Below are 21,346 nucleotides of genomic sequence, written 5' to 3'. Positions count from 1 at the left end.
GGACAACTTGGAAGAAATGGAAAAATTCCTAAGCACCCATGCACTTCCAAAACTCAAACAGGAAGAAATAGAAAATTTGAACAGACCCATAACCAGTAAATAAATTGAATCAGTCATTAAAAATCTCCCAACAAACAAGAGTCCAGGACCAGGATTCCCTGGGGAATTCTACCAGACATTTAAAGCAGAGGTAATACCTCTAGTTCTCAAGCTGTTCCAAAAATATAGAAAGGGAAGGAAAACTTCCAGACTCATTCTATGAAGCCAGCATTACTTCAATTCCTAAACCAGACAGAGACTCAGCAACAAACACAACTACAGCCCAATATCCCTGATGAATATGGATGAAAATATCCTCAATAAGATACTAACAAATCAAATTCAACAGCATATAAAAAGAAGTATTCACCATGATCAACGGGATTCATTCCTGGGCTGCAGGCCTGGTTCAACATTCGCAAATCAATCAACATGATACATCACATTAATAAAAGGAAAGATAAGAACCATATGATCTTGTCAATCGATGCAGAGAAAGCATTTGACAAAATTCAGCACCCTTTTTCAGTAAAAACCATCAAGACACTCGGGATAGAAGGAACACACTTGAACATGATAAAAGCCATTTATGAAAAGCCCACAGCTAATATCATCCTAAATGGGGAAAAAATGAGATATTTCACTGCTGTTGTTTCACATAGTGTTGCAAGTGCTAGCATCAGCAATCAGACAACAAAAGGAAATCAAAGGTATCAAAATTGGCAAAGATGAAGTCAGCTTTCACTTATTGCAGATGACATGATACTACACATGGAAAACCCAATAGACTCCACCAAAAGTCTGCTAGAACTGATACATGAAATCAGAAAAGTCGCAAGATACAAAAGCAATGTACAGAAATCAGTTGCATTCTTATACACTAAAAATGAAGCAACAGAAAGACCAATGAAGAAACTGATCCCATTCACAATTGCACCAAGATTCATAAAATACCTAAGAATAAACCTAACCAAAGATGTAAAAGATCTGTATGCTGAAAACTATAGAAAGCTTATGAAGGAAACTGAAGAAGATGCAAAGAAATGGAGAAACATTCCATGCTCATGGATTGGAAGAATAAATATTGTTAAAATATCAATACTACCCAAATCAATCTACACAATCAAAATTGCAATCCCAATCGAAATTGCATCAGCATTCTTCTCGAAGCTAGAGCAAGCAATCCTCAAACTTGTATGGAACCACAAAAGACCCAGAGTAGCCAAATATTGAAGAAGAAGACCCAAGTGGGAGGCATCACAATCCCAGACTTTAGCCTCTACTACAAAGCTGTCATCATCAAGACAGCATGGTATTGGCACAAAAACAGACACATAGACCAATGGAATAGAATAGAGACTCCAGAATTGGAGCCACAAATGTATGGCCAACTAATCATTGACAAAGCAGGAAAGAATATCCAATGGAAAAAAGACAGTCTCTTTAACAAATGGTGCTGGAGGAACTGGACAGCAACATGCAGAAGAATTAATCTAGACCACTTTCTTACACCATTCACAAATATAAACTCAAAACAGACACAGGACCTGAATATGAGACAGGAAACCATCAAAACCCTAGAGGAGAGAGCAGGAAAAAACCTCTCTGACCTCAGCCACAGCAAATTCTTACTTGACACATCTCCAGAGGCAAGGGAATTAAGCACAAAAATGAACTATTGGGACTTCATGAAGATAAAAAGCTGCACTGCAAAGGAAACAATCAGCCAAATTAAAAGGCAGCCAATGGAATGGGAAAAGATATTTGCAAATGACATATCAGACAAAGGGCTAGTATCCAAAATCTATAAAGAACTCATCAAACTCCACACCTGATAAACAAATAATCCAGTGAAGAAAGGGGCAGAAGACACGAATAGACACTTCTCTAAAGAAGACATCCAGATGGCCAACAGGCACATGAGAAGATGCTCAACGTCGCGCCTCATCAGGGAAATACAAATGAAAACCACACTGAGATACCACCTCATGCCAGTCAGAGTGGCTAAAATGAACAAATCAGGAGACTATACATGCTGGAGAGGATGTGGAGAAACGGGAGCCCTCTTGCACTGTTGGTGGGAATGCAAACTGGTGCAGCCATTCTGGAAAATAGTGTGGATGTTCCTAAAAAATTAAAAATAGGTCTACCCTATGACCCAGCAATAGCACTGCTAGGAATTTACCCAAAGGATAAAGGAGTGCTGATTCATAGGGGCACTTGTACCCCAATGTTTATAGCAGCACTTTCAACAATAGCCAAATTATGGAAAGAGTCTAAATGTCCATCAACTAATGAATAGATAAAGAAATTGCGGTATCTATTCAAAATGGAATACTACCTGACATTCAGAAAGAATGAAATGTGGCCTTTTGTAGCAACATGGATGGATCTGGAGAGTGTTGTGCTAAGTGAAATTAGTCATATGGAGAAAGACAGATACCGTATGTTTTCACTCTTATTTGGATCCTGAGAAACTTGACAGAAGACCTTGGGGAAGGGGAAGAAAAAAAAGTTAGAGAGGGAGGGAGTCAAACCATCACAGACTCTTAAAAACTGAATAAACTGAGGGTAGATGGGGGTGGGAGGGAGGGGAGGGTGGGTGATGGGTATTGAGGAGGGCACCTGTTGGGATGAGCATTGGGTGTTGTATAGAAACCTATTTGACAATAAATTTCATATTTACAAAATAATCTTATTTAATTGTCATTACTATGTTTTTTTAGTTTTACGTAAATTTTTTCAAATTCCATTTTATTTCCATCATTTTACTTTAGTCTACTACAGTATATTCACTTTTTCAAATTATCAAATGATTTCTTTTTTTCTTTTCTTTATCTTTATTCTCTTTTTCATTACTTTTTTCTTAAATACAGAAAAAATTCATAATTTTTATTAAAAATATTTTTATTTAATTTTTTCTACTATATACTTTACTTTTGTCTATACTATTTTCAAATTCTATTTTACTCCCATCTACCCATTTTACTCTACATCAGTGTATGCATTTTTTCAAATTCTCAAATGATTTACTTTGCCCCCTTTTTTTTCCCTAATCTGTCAAACCACTTTCAACACCTAAACAAAACACACCTGGGATCTAGCATTAACTATTAGATTTGTGTGTGTGTGTGTGTGTGTGTGTGTGTGTGTGTGTGTTTAATTTTTAATTTTTGAAATTTTGTTTGTTTTATTTCAATATTTCTACTTCATTAATTCCTTTTCTCTCTTCAAAATGACAAAACAAAGGAATTCACCCCAAAAGAAAGACCATGAAGAAACGACAGCCAGGAATTTAACCAACACAGGTACAAGCAAGATGTCTGAACCAGAATTTAGAATCATGATAATAAGAATACTAGCTGGAGTCAAAAATAGATTAGAATCCCTTTCTGAATAGATAAGAGAAGTAAAAAAAAAAATAGCCAGAATGAAATTAAGAATGCTATACCTGAACTGCAATCACAGATGGATGCAGCTGTGGAAAGGATGGATGAGGCAGACCAGAGAATCAGCGATATAGAGGACAAACTTATAGAAAATAATGAAGCAGAAAAAAAGAGGGAGATTAAGGCAAAAGAGCATGATTTAAGAATTAGAGAAATCAGCGACTCATTAAAAAGGAACATCAGAATCATAGGGTTCCCAGAAGAGGAAGAGAGAGTAATAGGGGTAGAAGGGTTATGTGAGCCGATCATAGCAGAAAACTCCCTAACCTGGGGAAAGACACAGACATCAAAATCCAGGAAGTACAGAGGACCCCCATTAGATTCAACAAAAACTGGCCAGCAACAAGGCATACCATAGTCAAATTCACAAAATACTCAGGCAAGGAGAGAATCATGAAAGCAGCAAGGAAAAAAAGTCCCTAACATACAAGGGAAGACAGATCAGGTTTGCAGCAGACCTATCCACAGAATCTTGGCAGGCCAGAAAGGAGTGGTGGAGTCTATTCAGTGTGCTGAATCAGAAAAGTATGCAGACAAGAATTCTTCATCCAAGAAGGCTGTCATTCAAAATAGAAGGAGAGATAAAAGTTTCCCAGACAAACAAAAATTAAAAGAGATTTGACCACTAAACCAGCCCTACAAATTTAAGGGGGACTCTCTGAGGGGACAAAAGATGAAAAATATATATATATATATATATATATTTATATATATATATATATTTATATATTCATATATTTATATATTTATATATTTATATATTTATATATTTATAATGTGTGTGTGTGTGTGTGTATCAAAAGCAAGAAAGATTAGAAAGGACCAGAGAACACCATCAGAAACTCCAGCTCTACAAGCATCATCATGGCAATAAACTCATATCTTTCAATACTCACTCTAAACCTCAGTGGACTCAATGCCCCAATCAAAAGACATAGGGTAATGGAATGGATAAGAAAACAAGATCCATCTATATGCTGTTCACAAGAGACCCACTTTAGACCTAAAGACACCTTCAGATTGAACATAAAGGGATGCAGAAGCATCTATCATGCTAATGGTCAACAAAAGAAAGCCCGAGTAGCCATACTTATATCAGACAATCTAGACTTAAAAATACTGTATCAAAAGATGCAAAAGGGCATTATATCATGATCAAGGGGTCTATAGATGAAGAAGACCTAATAATCGTAAACATTTATGCGCCAAATGGGAGAGCACACAAATATATAAATCAATTAATCACAAACATAAAGAAACTCACCGATAGTAATACCATAATATTAGGAGACTTCAACACCCCACTCACAGCAATGGACAGATCATCTCAACAAAAAATCGACAAGGAAAGAATGGCTTTGAATGACACACTGGACCAGATGGCCTCAACAGATATATTCAGAACATTTCATCCTAAAGCAGCAGAATATGCATTCTTCTCCAGTGCACATGGAATGTTCTCCAGAATAGACCATATACTGGGACACAAATCAGCCCTAAGTAAGTAAAAAGTACAAAAAGTACAAAAAGATCGAGATCATACTGTGCATATTTTCAGATCACAATGCTATGAAACTCGAAATCAACCACAAGAAAAAATTTGGAAAGTTAAAAAATACCTGGAGACTAAAGAACATCCTACTAAAGAATGAATGGGCTAAGCAAGCAGTTAAGAGGAAATTAAAAAGTATATGGAAGTCGATTAAAATGATAACACCACAACCCAAAACCTCTGGGACGCAGCAAAGGTGGTCATAAGATGAAAGTATATAGCATTCCAGGCATTTCTAAAGAAGGAAGAAAGATCTCAGATACACAACCTAACCTTACACCTTAAGGAGCTGGAAAAAGAACAGCAAATAGAACCCAAAACCAGCAGAAGACAGGAAATAATAAAGATTACAAAAGAAATTAATGCTATCGAAATCAAAAAAACAGTAGACCAAATCAATGAAACCGGAAGCAGGTTCTTTGAAAGAATGAACAAAATTGATAAACCACTAGCCAGTTTGATCAAAAAGAAAAAGGAAAGGATGCAAATAAGTAAAATCAAAAATGACAGATCACAACCAACACAACAGAAATAAAAACAATAGTAAGAGAATATTATGAGCAATTATATGCCAATAAAATGGGTAATCTGGAAGAAATGGGCAAATTCCTAGAAACATACACACTACCAAACTGAAACAGGAAGAACTATAAAAATTTGAACAGACCCATAACCAGTAAGGAAATAGTATTAGTAGTCAAGAATCTGTCAAAAACAAGAGTCCAGGGCCAGATGGCTTTCCAGGGGATTCTACCAAACATTTAAGGAAGAGTTAACACCTCTGCTCTTGAAGCTGTTCCAAAATATAGAAACGGAAGGAAAACTTCCAGACTCTTTCTGAAGCCAGAATTACCTTGATTCCAAAAGCAGACAGAGACCACACTAAAAAGGAGAACTATAGACCAATTTCCCTGATGAACATGGATGCAAAAATCCTCAACAAGATATTAGCCTACCGGATCCTACAATACACTAAAAAAATTATACACCAAGACCAAGTGGGATTTATACCTGGGATGCAGGGCTGGTTATATATCTGCATAACAATTAACGTGATTCATCACATCAATAAAAGAAAGGACAAGAACCATATGATCCTCTCCATAGATGCAGAGAAAGCATTCGACAAAATACGGCATCCTTTCTTGATTAAAACCCTCAAGAAAGTAGGGATAGAAGGAGCATACCTCGAGATCATAAAAGCCATATATGAATGACCCAACACTAATATCATCCTCAATGGGGAAAAACTGAGAGCTTTAATGTGCTTAGTGTTACTACAATAGTGAAGAACTAAGGTTTCTCTGCACAGCATTCTGGGGCCTAAATTCCTTTTTCTGGTGCTAAGGACAGTTCTCCCCTTCTGGTACAAAAAGGGTGTATTTCACATAGGAGATTTATATTCTGTTCAGGGAACAAAGGATGGTCAGTGCGTCTCTGCACTGGCTGTTTCTCAAGCATGTTTCATTCCAGTGGCATATTTGGGGTGGCATATTCTGCTCCCCTCCACCATGTAATGCTGGAGTAGAGACACTGGGATAAATGTCCTGTGAGTCTTGACAGGAACCTCCCTGCAGGGCCGGGCCTAGACGGCAGGGCCTTTCAGTACTACCCAGCACCAGGCTCCTACCCCAGGTGAGTAAGTGCACAAGGGGTGAGGAAGGCTTTCCTGTCAGAAGCCAGTGTTTCCTTTTCCTGAAAGCAATCTAAAATATCAGTAGATGAGGGATGCTAAAGGGTGTTTAAATATCCTGTTCCATCAGAGCATTTAATGAACTCAGGCAGTGAGAAGACACTTGAAGACGCTGCTAGTCCAGGGCTTTTAGATATCTTCATCTAAGAGATGGAAACCAGGATGCATTTATTACCCTATTTTGTGCAGCAGTTTGGAGTCACGCTTATCCAGGAATAAGACGATCGGATATCAGAGCCAACAACAGGTTCGGGTGGCCTCTGCCTCATTCAACACTGGTCCACAATGGGGAGAATTTTCTGTAAGGTCTTATCACTCAGTGGCAGGAGCTCAGTCTGCACACAGTTCAGGAACCTGGCCAAGGACCCATGCCCTCAAACAAGGATTAGACTGGTGCTCTCTGAGTCCCAATGTACACGGTCTCTGGGACCGTCTCCAGATGGTTCTGGTCCTGTGTATGAAATACTCTGTCTCATGACTATGCAAATAGTCCTAAGAGCACCAGGTTAAGTATGGGTGTGTCTGTGCCCTGAGAGCATCACCGGAAAACGCCATCCTCTATCGGAGACCCTGAGACACATCCCCTCACAATGGACTGGAGCTGGAGAATCCTCTACCTGGGGGCAGTGGCTACAGGTAAGGGTCACCCAAGTCCCTGGACACAGGAGAGGACCAGGACCAGTCAACATTGATTTCATCCACTCTTGTCCTCTCTCTACAGGTGTGCACTCCCAGGTTTTGCTGGTGCAGTCTGGGGCTGAAGTGAGGAAGCCTGAGGCATCAGTGAAGATCTTCTGCAAAGCATCTGGATACAGCTTCACTGATTACTATATGTACTGGGTGCGACAGGCTCCTGCACAAGGGTTTGAGTGGATGGGAAGCATTGACCCTGAAGATGGTTCTACAAGCTATGCACAGAAGTTCCAGGGCAGACTCACCCTGACAGCAGACACATCCACAAACACAGCCTACATGGAGCTGAGCAGTCTGAGGTCTACAGACATGGCCGTGTATTATTGTGCAAGGACACAGTGAGGGGTTGTCAGTGTGAGCCCAGTCACAAACCGCCCTGTGGAAGAAGATCAGGACCACCAGGGGGTGCACACTATGCACCATTCTGTTTGTGTTCCCAGGAGCAGATGCAGGTACGGGTTGCTGGAAGGTTTTGTGCCATGGCCTGGGGCTTCCTCTCCATACAGCAGTTTCCCCCAGGAAGCCTCTCTGGACACATGATTCTGTGCTTACCTACTTGGGTCTGGTTTACAAAGTTTGTTTTACCAGGAAAACTATAATTACATGAACAAGAGATAGAGTCTCCTACAATTGCTTACCCTTGTACTAAATATCAATGGTTTACACGTATCCTGATGCACATCAACTGAACATTTCCAGGAGTCCCAGGAGCGCTCACTTTGCATCTAGGGCCACAGGACCCCATAGCTCCTCGTTATCCTCACCCTGCTCTTGTCCCAGTCAAACACCATGACACCTCATTGATGTCACTTTGCTTACCAGAACTTTATATGTGTTACAGTTTTCTTCAAATACTTGAAACTACAAGAGAAAAAGCATCTACATGTATTAGGATAATCCTGAGGGACAGAACACATAGCACATTGGCTTACATGAATAAATAGGCTGAGAAGTCCCATGATATACTATCACATGCTGGATACCCAGTAAAGTCAGTGGTGTAATTCTCATCTGATTCCAAACTAGTGTCAAGTCTGAGAACGGGGGACCTGATGGTTTAACTTTCACTCCAAGGGCAAGAGGAAGTCAATGTTACAGCTCAAGCAGGCACACAAGAAGTAAAAATGAGAGAATTTGCTTCACTTTTATTTTTATTCTATTCATAACCTTAACGGATTGGGTTATGCCCACTTCCCAAGACACCAAACGCAAGAACACAGTGCACACAGCACTCACCACAAACCCTTCCTGAAGCGCCAGTCTCCGCACAGCATATGAACTCTTCTTAATGTAGCCATTACTCTCAGAAGCTGAAAACATAACAGGTTTTCTAAAACACAGAAGAAGACAGAGACCTAGACAATATGAGAATATGGAGGAATCCATCCCCAAAGAGAGAACAAGAAAGGATCATATCCAGGGATCTAATCAAAACAGATATAAGGAATAGGCCTAAAACAGAACTTAAAACAACAATAGTAAGGATAATGGATGGGCTTGAGAACAGCATAGAAGACATCAAGGATATGCATACCACAGAGATAAAAGACATAAAAACTGGTCAACGGTGAAATTTAAAAATGCTATGAAAGAGACATGATGCTTACTGCACATAATAATGGGTGGAAGCAGCAGAGGAATGACTAAGTGATATAGAAGATAAAATTATGGAAAATAAGGAATCAGAAAAGAGAGGGTAAACTAACTTCTTGGGTTGTGGATGTAGACTTAGAGAACTCAGCCACTCTGTACAGTGTAGTAAAATTCCTTTCATAGGAGTCCCAAAAGAAGAGAGGGAAAAAGGGACAGAAGGTTTATTTGTGCAAATTGTAGCTGAAAGTTGCCCTAACCCAAGGAAGGAAATGAACATCCAAATCCAGAAGGCACAGAGAACTCCTATCAAAATCAACAAAAGCAGGCCATTACCAAGATAAATCATAGAAAATTGACATAATATAGAGATAAAGGAAAAATCCTAAAAGCAGCAAGAGAAAAGAAGTCCCTAAGAAGGGAAGGCAAATAAGGTTAGTTCCCTTCACAGAAACTTACCAAGAGAGAAGGGAGTGTCATCATACATTCAATGTGCTGAATGGGAAAAAAATAGGCAGGCAAGAATACTTTATCCAGGAAGTTTGTCATTGAGAAGAAAGAGAGATAAAGAGCTTCCCAGACAAACAAAATCTAAAGGAGCCTGTGAGCCGTAATCCAACCCTGCAAGAAATACTAAAGGGGACTCTTTGAGTGCGAAAGGAAGACCAAAAGCAACAAACACTAGAAAGGAACAGAGAAAATCTCCAGAAAAAAAATTACTTTACAGAAACATTGTGATAACACAATTACACTAATATCATATCTTTCAGTAATCACTGTGAATGTAAATGAACTAAAAAGTCCACTCAAAAGACACAGGGTATCAGAATGAATTAAAAAAAACAAGATCCATGTATATTCTGCCTGTAAAAGACTCCTTTGAGACCTAGAGATACCTGTTGATTGAAAGTGAGGGGTTGCAGAACAATTTATCATGCTACTGGACATAAAAAGAAAGCTGTAGTACCATATTTATATCAGGCAACCTAGATTTAAAATACAAAGACTGCAAAAAGAGATGAAGACGGGCATTATATCATAAAATGGTCTATCCAACAAAAAGCACTAACAACTGTAAATATTTATGACCACAAATTGGGGCACGGAAATATGTAAAGCAATTAATGACATAAAAAAAACCTCATTGATAATAATACACTAGTAGTAGGGGACTTTCACTTGTAAGTAGGGGACACCCCACTTACAACACTGAACAGATCGTGTAAGAAGAAAATCAAGAAGGAAACAATGGCTTTGAATGACATACATCCAGATGGACTTAACAGATATATTCAAAACATTCCATCTTAAAGCAGCAGAATACATTCTTGTCGAGTGCACATGGAACACTCGCCAGAATAGATCACACACTGGGTCATAAATCAGCCCCTACAAGTACAAAGATTGAGACTATGGCATGCATAGTTTCAGATCAGAACACTATGAAACTTGGACTCAACCACAGGGAAAAATTTGGAAACACCACTAATAGTTGGAGTAAAAGACCATCGTACTGAAGAATAAAGCGGTTAACCAGGAAACTAAAAAAGAAATAAAAATACATGGAAGCAAATGAAAATGTTAGCGTTGACGGTCCAAATCCTGTGAGATGCAGCAAAAGCAGATTTAGGATGGAAGTATATAGCAGTACAGGCCTAACACAATAAAAATAAAATTTTAAACACACAACCACTTTACACCTAAAGAAGCTAGAAAAGGAAGAGCAAAGGAAGCCTAAAGTCAGACGAGGAGGGTAAACAATCATAGAGTACCTATAAATGGCACAGAAAGAAACAAAAACAGTAGAACAGATCAACAAAACTTTTAGGCTGCTTTCTGAAAGAATGAATAAGATTGAAGTTCCTGGACCAGATTATTCAAACAGAAAAGAAAAAGGACCCAAAGAGACAAAATCATGAATTTCATGGGACAGATCACAACCAACACCAGAAATACAATCAATTATAAGAGAATATTATGAAAAACTATATACCAACCAATTAGGCCATCTGGAAGAAATGAATAAATTCCCAAAAACATGTAAACTACCAAAATTTCAAGAGGAAGAATTAGAAAAGGAGAATTACAGACCAATTGCCCAGGTGAACACGGATGCAAAAATTACCAACAACATACTTACAAATTGAATCCAACAGTACATTAAAAGAATCATTTACCAGGATGAATTCGGATTTATTCCTGGGGTGCAAGGATGGATCAATATTAACAATCAAAGTTATACACCATATCAATAATAGGATAAGACCCAAATGATCCTTTCAATAAATGCAGAGAAGCATTTGATAAACTACACTATCTTTTCTTGATAAAAACCATCAAGCAAGTAAAGATAGATGGAAAATTCTTCAACAACATGAAGGCCATATACAAAACACGCACTGTTAACATCATCCTCAATGGGGAAACACTGAGTGCTCTCCACATATGGTCAGGAACATGACAGGGATATCCACTGTCACTAATTTTGTTCAACGTAATACTAGAAGGCTTAGCCTCTGCAATCAAACAATGAAAAGAAATAAAATGCATAGACATTTGAAAGGAGTAAGTCAAATTTTCACTCTTTGCAGACTACATGATTCTCTATGGGGAAAATCCAAAAGATTCCACCAAAAGACTTCTAGAACAGAGACAAAACTCAGAAAAGTTGTAGGATACAAAGACAACATCAAGTTATTGGCACTATATACATACACCAAAAATGAAGCAGAAAAGAGAGGCATTAAGGAATCAGTCCCATTTACAATTGCACCAAAAATCATAGCATACCTAGGAATAAACCTAACCAAAGATGTTAGAGATCTGTATGCTAAAAACTATAGAAAGCATATGAAGCAAATTACACAAGACACAAAGGAAGAGCATTCCATGGTCATGGGTTGGGAAACAAATATTGTTAAAATATCAATACTACCCAAAGCAATCTACACATTCAATGTGATCCTTACCAAATAACACCAACATTCTTCACAGAAAAAGAACAAAGAATTTTAACATTTGTATAAAACCAGAAAACACCGAATAGGCAGAGCAATGGTGAAAAAGAAATCCAAAGCTGGAGGCATCACAATTCTAGACTTCAAGCTGTATTACGAAGCTGTAATCATCAAGAAAGCATGGTACTGGCACAAAAATAGACACATAAATGAATGGGACAGAATAGAGAACCAGATTTGCTGAACAGTCTGTTCAGCAAATGGTGCTGGGAAAACTGGATAGTAACATGAGGAAGGTTGAATCTGGAACACTTTCCTACAGCAAACACAAAAATATATTCAAAATGGATGAAAAACCTAAATGTAAGACCAAAATCATCAACATCTATAAGAGAAAACAGGCAGAAACCTCTTTGACCCCGACCTCGGCAACTTCTTAATATACATGCCTCTAGAGGCAAGGAAAACAAAAGCAAAAAATGAACTATTGGGACCTCATCCAGATAAAAAGCTTCTGCACACTGAAGGAAACAATCAACAACACTAAGTGGCAACTGACAGAGGAGTGAAGATACTTGAAAATGGCATACGTGGTAAGAGTTAGTATCCAAAATCTGTAAGAACTTAACAAACACAGAAGAACAAATATCCAGTGAATGGTCAAAAGACATGAGCGGACACTTTTCCAAAGAAAACATCTGGATGGCTAAGAGACACATGAAAAGATGCTCAACATCACTCATCATTGGGGAAAAACAATTCAAAATCATGATAAGATACCACCTCACATCTGTCAGAATGGCTAAAATGAACAATTCAGGAAACAACAGATATTGGCAAGGATGTGGAGACAGAGGAAACTTCCTATACTCTTGGTGGGAATGCAAAGTGGTGTGACCACACTGGAGAAGAGTTTAAAAAGTTAAAATAGAATTACCTTATGTCCCACCAATTTCTCTACAAGGTAATTACACAAAGGACACAAAAATTCTGATTCAAATAGCTAAACGGGTGATGGCGATTATGTAGGTCACTTGTTGTGATGCGCACTGGGTGTTAATGTATGTGATGAATCACTAAATTTTATTCCCAAAACTAAAACTACACTACATGTTAACTAACAAAGATGTAAATAAATAAAATCTTCAGACATTAAAAAACGGGAAAAAAAGGAAGGGGACAAATTTTGTTACAAATGGTCATAACCAATGGGATCTAGGGCAGTGAGTCTAACTACTTGCATTTACCCATTTTATCCCTAACTGGTAGTGGACATTAATTAACAAACATACTCATGATTCCCAATGTTGGTGCCACATTGGTGCCCAATGTTGGTGAGTTGGAATTCAAACCCCAGCTGCCCTTCCCAGCTCCTCTGTGACCACATCTCATGGGCAGTCTGTCTAGACAGCTGGCATCTATGTATTGCCTGTGTGTAGATGTCCTTGCTCCTGGAGCAGGCCCGTTCACCCAGGTCTGTTGGATACTTAAGAAGCACAGATGAGTGTCACCTGGCATTCCTTGTACTTCCCATTCCTCACTAGGGAACAAGTTCAGCCTTGAGGATGCATGGTTTCCATGTGCTGTTCCACTGGTCTACACCACCTGACACCACCCATGTATTCCAGTACTTGCTTCTGAAGGGAATTTCCAAACAGATGACAATTTCACTAGTGATTTACACCAAAAAATAATTGGATCCAAGCGAGGGCACAATATTGGATTTTAGCTGCATGTTAAGGGGAACTTTGCTTTCATTCTTAGAAGACAGAGAAGAGGTTTATACCAGAGACAAGGTCACAAGGACGGATCCTCTGAGAACCAGCAGTGGACCATCACCTTGCTGAGAGAGGGTACATTTCACATACAATAGAAGCTATGAATGTATAACATCTGGAGGGAGTGACCTCAGAGGGTGGAGAGGCCACAGGGGTGGCCGGAACTTCTCTTTACCCTCAGGTGAGGGATCTCCCGAGTTATGTCACTTGTCTACAACACAGTCAGGTTTGAGGGTGTCTGTGGTTCTGGCCTTATATCCCAGAGTCCAGTTTGTAGGGCTGCCCTCCACCTCCACTGGCTAGTGTCCAACATCCTCCAATCAAGGCTGCAGAACACAGGATGCATGTCAGCCCCAGAAGTCCTCTCTCAATGGCAATGACTCCTTTATGTGTCTTTCCTTGTTGTTATCTGTCTTTCTTCATGTTTCTTTCCTTACCGTTTCTCTTCACCTCAGAGCATTTGAGGGACATCCATGCATATCCATCTGGGTTCGGTTAGACACTCAGACCCAGAGGGAGACATGGACTTCATGCAAGAAAGTGTCTGTGCCTGGTGATGAGGAGTTTCATCCCACAATTCTAAAGGTATTCCCTCCCACAGATGTGCTGTCTTCAGGACCCACTCATCTTCAGTTCCGAGATGGACATTTGGTGACTGCCCATCTGTGTCCTGAACTCCATCCCCAGACTCATACACATGGCAGTAATATCAATGTCTCAAAATTAATCTCATGTGACAAGTCCCTTTGGCCACATAAGTTATTCTACACAGGTTCAAGAATGACATAGATGACCACAGTCCACACTGATGTCAGGGAAAGTTCACCTCCATCCCACATGACACTCACATTACCACACCCCCAAATCCTCCAACATGTCAAATCATTAAATATTAAGTCCAAAATGTACCTAAATTTCACTACCTCTAAAACCCCAAATGTAACCATGTAGCTTGGGTAGGGTGAGACTGTGGTACCTTCCATCCGGGGGTGAAACGCTCTCCATCAGCCGACCTGCATTTATAGAAAACCATTCATGTTCTTCTGAATGCTTCTGCATGGTCACCATAACATAACAGGTACTGACATTCCTATGCCAGAAGAAATACAGTGTAATTGAGAAATGCATCAACAACAAGAAACAATTTGATTATCCATCTGGGGACACCCGTTAGGTTCAAAGACAGAATGCTCTGAATCTCAGACTCCAACTTGTCTGTGGGATTGACACTTCCTTTTTCTTAAAGGTGGTACATGTCTGAGGCTGAGCACATTTATCCCAGTTTCATGTAAGTAGAATTTCTGAGCTCAAAAATCTTTCTTTTGTTCTCTCGATTATCAAATGAAAAGTTCTTCTGACTCTTGCCAGCTGATAAGGATAACTATTCAAGATTGTTGCTCACCAATGATTAAAGGAAATATAACTGTATATTTATAGGGAAGAAGCAGAGTGAAGGGTTCAAAGATGGAAAATATGTAGGAGGAGACATCCTGTGAACAGAAGGGTCTGCAGTGCTCATGATGGAATGGTCTCACCCTTGCATGTTGCATAAATGGGGAGGGGAATAAAGGAGTCACTGTATCTCTGCAGGGGTCTGTGAAACAACAGGAGCACGGGGACCACCGGGGGCAATCACAACCACCAAGGGGAACTCAGAGACCAGGGAGCTCATGATCCAGGACAAGAGATTGGTTGAGGCCTGGTCTCCTCTCAAGGGCTTTCAGATCCAGGCTCTGCACACTTATTCTGACATGAACACAGCAAAGAGTTTGTAAAAGCTGTGGAAACACACAAGTGTCCTCCCTGTTGAAATAAACCATGATAATGGGAATACACAAATTTTCCCAGGGTCAGACACTGGGATAAATACATCTTTGATCATTGTCACATTAACAAGAGTTTAGAAGAATAATGATCTCCATTTCATAGATGAAGAAATATTTTTAATTAACATCATCCTTCCTGATCTCAGGTGTTTTGCCTTCAACATATTTCAATAAAATGCAACCATTTTAACATTATTGAGGCTTTCTTTTTTTAATGTTTATTTATTTTTAAGAGAGAGAGAGAGAGAGACAGACTACAAGTGGGCAAGGGGAAGAGAGAGAGAGGAGACACAGTATCAGAATATGAAGCAGTCTCCAGGCTCTGAGCTGTCAGCACAGAGCACGACACAAGGCTCAGACTCATAAACTGTGAGACCATGACCTGAGTCAAAATCGGACACTTAACCAACTGAGCCACCCAGGGGCTCCATATGGAGGGTTTCCATTGATGTCCACATAGAATTCATCTGTAAATGACCCCTTGTGTTTGTAGAAAACCCCTGGCATCTCCATCAGCTCTGTGAGTCTCTGTCGAGGCTTCTCACTCTCTCCAATTTGTGACAGAATAGACCTGGCTTCCACCCATCACTCTCCTGGGACTTCTAGAAGGTCAGGAACCTGCAAACCTCACTGGGATGTCCAGCCTTGTCCTGCATGCGGTTCAGGAGGCAGGTGGGCCCCCTGATGGGGAGCACATGTTCAGATACTGGGACTACTCTCACCTCATACGTGATCTTGGACACTCACACACTCTGTCTCTGCTGCAGTGTATCTGTTAACCTGTGCAATGGTGGTATACTGATTCTTACCTCAAGGGTTTGGGTGCATATGTGAAAATAAGGATTATCATGGGTACTTATAATCACTGCAGCAAAATCACAAATTAATAAATCACAATGTCCTGAAAGATATTGTGACACCAAACACTGCCCCATCCCTGACACCTGCCAAGGGTCACTGGCTTCTTGAGGATTCTATTGCAAAATTTACTATATTGTCAAAGGACATCTGTATGCTGATTAAACCCTCCATCCCTGAAACTGTAGCTGGGAGAAGAGCCCCAGCCCCTAAGTGTTCACATTCAGTGATCAGAACAGAACACAGACATCTCACCATGGATTTTGGGCTCACTTTGGTTTCCCTTGGTTCTATTTTAAACAGTAATTCATGATGAACAAGAAACACTGACTATGTTAGTGGATATGAGTGAGAGAAACAGTGGATGTGTGCCAGTTTCCTGACTTGTATCTGTAGATGTCTTGTGTGACGTACAGCTGGTAGAGTCTGGGGGAGACCTGAGAAGCCCGGCAGGGGAGAGGGTCCTGAGACTCTCCTGTGCAGTCTCTAGATTCACCTTCAGTAGCTAATTGATGAGGTGGGTCTGCCAGACTTCAGGGAAGGGGCTGAATGGGGGTCTACATATCTGTATGGTATAAGATAAGGACCAAATGTCATTATTTTACTCACTGGAATCAAAACCATTTGTGAAAGAGGCCATTTTTTCCCTAATTTTAATTCTATGAAATCTCATGGAGGATTTGCTGACTGCATCCAGACACATTTCACTCTGGTCTCTGTAATCTGCTCCACTGGTCTGTGTGTCTGACTCTGTGCCAGCAGCACAGTGTTATAGACAATGTACCTCTGCAATATACTTAGAAAGAAGGATGTGTGCTGTCTCCAGGTTTGTTCTTCTTTCTCAGGATTGTTTTCTCACTTCTGTGTGCTTTGTGGTACCATATAAATAAGAATTTCCCAGATACATTCATTGGCATTTTTGTTAACTCAACTAATATTAGAAATTATTAGAACAGATAAAAGGAATAAAAAGAGTAATAATACAAAAAATTAGAAATTGAAATGGATATCTGGAAGGCTAAATGCAATTGAAAACGCATCTCTACTAGGAAAATTGGTAAAACTCAAACAGATACAATCAGAATTAAGGAGGCGACATAACTGATACCAAAGAAGTGAAAAACAGTAACAGAAAATGCCTAGCTAATTATAGGCCCATTATTAGATAACAGAGGGCAACTAGGCAATTTCCAGAGACAAACAATCTGCAAGACTGTACTTGAAGAAATAGAAAATTAACAGAATGAAAACAAATAAAATTCAATCTATACTCTAATCATACACAGCCCCAAAAGAAAAAAGTCAGCTTAGTAACAGAGGGCTTTATCTATGAATTATATCAAAATATAAAAGAGACTTAATGACAATACCTCTCAGACTCTTACCAAAAACTGAAATGAAAGGAATATGCCCCAATTCATCTACAAGACCAACCTTACTATGCTGCAAAATCGAAAGACACCGTAAGAAGAGAAACTAAAGGCCAATATCTCAGATGGACATACATGCAAAACTCCTAGCATAGTGAATGCAACAGCACAATGAAAGGGTCATATGTGACAATGCAGTCACATCTGTTGATCATCTATATCATCATCTATTGATACATATAAAACTAGACAAAATTCAACAAATTGTCATTAGTAAAAAATCTCAGCAACTGAGGGAAAGAAAGAAAGAACCTCCACAAAATCGTGGCCATAGATGAAAAGCCCACACCTGACAGCATATTTAACAGTGAAAAACTGAAGCTTTTCCTGTCACGTTAGGAGCCGGGCAAAGATGCTCATTCCCCACATAGGTATTCCACATGGTAACATGAAGACCAGTAAAATATGGCACCCAATGTATGTCATCTTGTCACATTGCTTATTTGGAGGAAAGTCACTTGAGTAACAGCTAGTCTAGGGAAACTGTGACCCTTCTTTGTCCCCCTGAGAGCAGGAAATAAATCTCTCCTGGGAAACTTCTTCCCCTCTACCAGAATGGAAGAACCATCCTTAGCACCGGAAATGGGAAGTTAGCACCAAGAAGGCTGTGCAAACAAGCCTGGTTAGTTCCTCACTAATTGACTTGCCCAAACCCAAATCTCTGTCTTGTTAACTCTTCACAAATCCATTGTTTTTTATTCTAAAAGGCACAAGTGCCACCTGCTTTCTTCATTCTCTGGGTGTCATATTATTAGGAAGCTTGTGCACATGCAAAATGAAATTTATTCTCTTCTGTAGATCTGTCTTATGTCAATTGAATCCTTAGACCAGACAAAGAACACAGAAGCAAAGAAGGAAAAAGCTTTCTGCTCCTACAAGTTGAAGATGTACCCATAAAAATTAGGTAAGAAAATGAAATAAAGACATGTAAATCAGTAAGAAGAAAATTATTTGTTTGAGAATCACACGAACTTACATATAGTGAAACCTTAGAAACTCCACAAAAAAAGTATTAGAACTAATAAACTCAGGAAAAGTTCAGGGTACAAACCAACATACAAAAATTTGTTGTATTTCCATACACCAAAAACATAGTATATGAAAAAAAAATAACAAAACCACACAATTGAAAATGGCACAAAATGGAGCACCTGTGTGGCTCAATCCATTAAGTGCCTACTGTTGATTTTGGCTCAGGTCATGATCTCATGGTTCCTGAGTTTAATTCTGAGGCAGGGTCTGCAATGATAGTTTACAGACTGCTTGGGATTCTCTGTCCCCTTCTCTCTCTCTGATCTCTCTCTCCTTCTATCTGTCACACAAAAATAAACACACATTAAAATTATATGGCACAAAATAAAGTATTTAGGATTAAATTTCACTAAAAAGTGAAATAACATACCAAACATGACCTGCTGGGAAAAAGACATGTAAAATGGCAAACACAGATGAAAACATAACTGTGTTCACAGATTAGAATTATTTATACTGTCACAGTCCCTTCTGCAAGAAGTGATCTAGAAGTGCCTCTCAAACACTGGTTTTAAATTTGAACCAAACCTAAGTCTGGAGCTTGATATATAGTCAGAGGATATGCAAATAGGGCCCTCCCTGTGCTGATTAAACCAGTCCAGCTCCAACCCTGCAGCTGGGAGAGGAGCCCCAGCCCCGGGAGTCCCAGGTGTTCCCATTCTGTGATCAGCACAGAACATAGACACCTCACCATGGAGTTTGTGCTGGGCTGGGTTTTCCTGGTTGCTCTTTTAAAAGGTAATTCATGGTGAACGAGAGACACTGAGTATGTGAGTGGACATGACTGAGAAAGAGTGGATGTGTGACAGATTCCTGACCAAGATGTCTTGTGTCTACAGGTGTCCAGTGTGACGTGCAGCTGGTGGAGTCTGGGGGAAACCTGGTGAAGCCTGGGGGGTCCCTGAGACTCACCTGTGTGGCCTCTGGATTCACCTTCAGTAGCTACGACATGAGCTGGGTCCGCCAGGCTCCAGGGAAGGGGCTGCAGTGGGTCGCATACATTTATGATGATGGAAGTAGCACAAGCTACGCAGACTCCGTGAAGGGCCGATTCACCATCTCCAGAGACAACGCCAAGAACACGCTGTATCTGCAGATGAACAGCCTGAAGACCGAGGACACGGCCACATATTACTGTGCAAGAGACACGCTGAGGGGACCTCACTGGGAGCCCAGACACAAACCTCCGTGCAGGAGGGGATCAGCACCACCAGGGGGCGCACACTATGCACAATTCTGGTTTGTTTTCCCAGGAGCAGGTGCAGATGGAGGTTACAGGCAGGTTTCCTGTCAGGGTCTGGGGCTTCCTCTCCACACAGCAGTTTCTCTAGGGAGCCTCTCTGGTCACAGGATTCTGTGTTTATCTATTAACTCTCTGAATTAGCAACTGTGTTGTCATAGGGAAACTAGACTAACATGCACAAAGACACAGTTGTTTGCATTCCTTACTCCTGTCCCTCAGTATGAGTGAACTGCAGATTTCCTGGCGCACAACAGCTGAACCTTTACAGGAGTCCCAGATGCACTCACTGTGCAGCCAGGACCACAGGAACCCCCAGACCCCCATTATCTTCACCCAGCACTTGTCCCAAACAACGTGACAATTCCCTCCCGGCACTTGCTACTCAGGACTTTAAATGAGCTACAGCTTTATTCAATTCCTCTAAAGAAGAGATAATTCATCTCCATGTATTAGTCAGGATTCTCCCAAGGAACAGAACCCAAAGCACATTGGTTTCCATGACTAAATACATTGATAAGCCCCACATTCCACTCTCACATGCTGGAGACCCAGGAAAACCAGTGGTGTAATTCTCATCTGATTCTGAACTACTTTCTAGTCTCAGAATGTGAAGAGCTGATGATGTAACTCTCAGGACAAGGGCCAGAGGAGACCAATGTTCCAATTCAAACACACACATGGGAAGTAAAACTGAGGGAATTCCTCCTCCTTCTGCATCAGTTTCTATTCAGAACCTTAATGGAATGGGTGATGCCCAAGCAGACAGAAACCACAGATAGAAATGCCAGTCTCTTCTGGAACACTTCACAGACATCCACAGAAACAGTGGGGAGTCTGGGCACCCATGATGCAGTCAAGATGACACATAAAGGTAATCATGACAAGTCAACCTCCTGTAAATGTGCAGTTCAAAGACTGAAGATTTAGAAGTCCATGCCATCACTGGCATGGAGCCTGGTGGGCATAGCTGTGCTTCTGTGGAGAAGGAGGGCAGAGTCGCATAGGGAGAATTGTGGTCTGAGAATCCCCTGGGCGACTTGGGGAGAGACAGTTACCTTCTCAGGGTGCATTTCATAAAGGGTGTATTGCCTCTCGTGGAGCAGGAGAGCTGACAGGCACCATTGCACTGCCCTGGTCATTAGCATAGGAGCCTCTGCTGAGAGCAGCTAACTGAATGCTGCCTTCATGTTCTTCCTCACCATGAAC

The 21,346-nt window shown here is 40.3% G+C and overlaps 2 gene segments (V, D, J or C); both read left to right on the top strand.

Moving 5' to 3' along the window:
* The first annotated feature begins 7,024 nt into the window (after positions 1–7,024).
* LOC123386311 lies at positions 7,025–9,550 on the top strand. The segment is given in 2 exon segments: positions 7,025–7,369; positions 7,455–9,550. Coding segments are annotated over 2 exon segments (360 nt in total).
* A 9,926-nt stretch (positions 9,551–19,476) lies between these two features.
* On the top strand, positions 19,477–20,296 carry LOC123386301. The segment is given in 2 exon segments: positions 19,477–19,635; positions 19,737–20,296. Coding segments are annotated over 2 exon segments (591 nt in total).
* The last annotated feature ends 1,050 nt before the right edge of the window (positions 20,297–21,346 follow it).

The sequence above is a fragment of the Felis catus genome, chromosome B3 (assembly GCF_018350175.1).
Source record: "Felis catus isolate Fca126 chromosome B3, F.catus_Fca126_mat1.0, whole genome shotgun sequence".
NCBI classification, from domain to species: domain Eukaryota; kingdom Metazoa; phylum Chordata; class Mammalia; order Carnivora; family Felidae; genus Felis; species Felis catus.
This window is presented reverse-complemented; position numbering and strand designations above follow the sequence as displayed.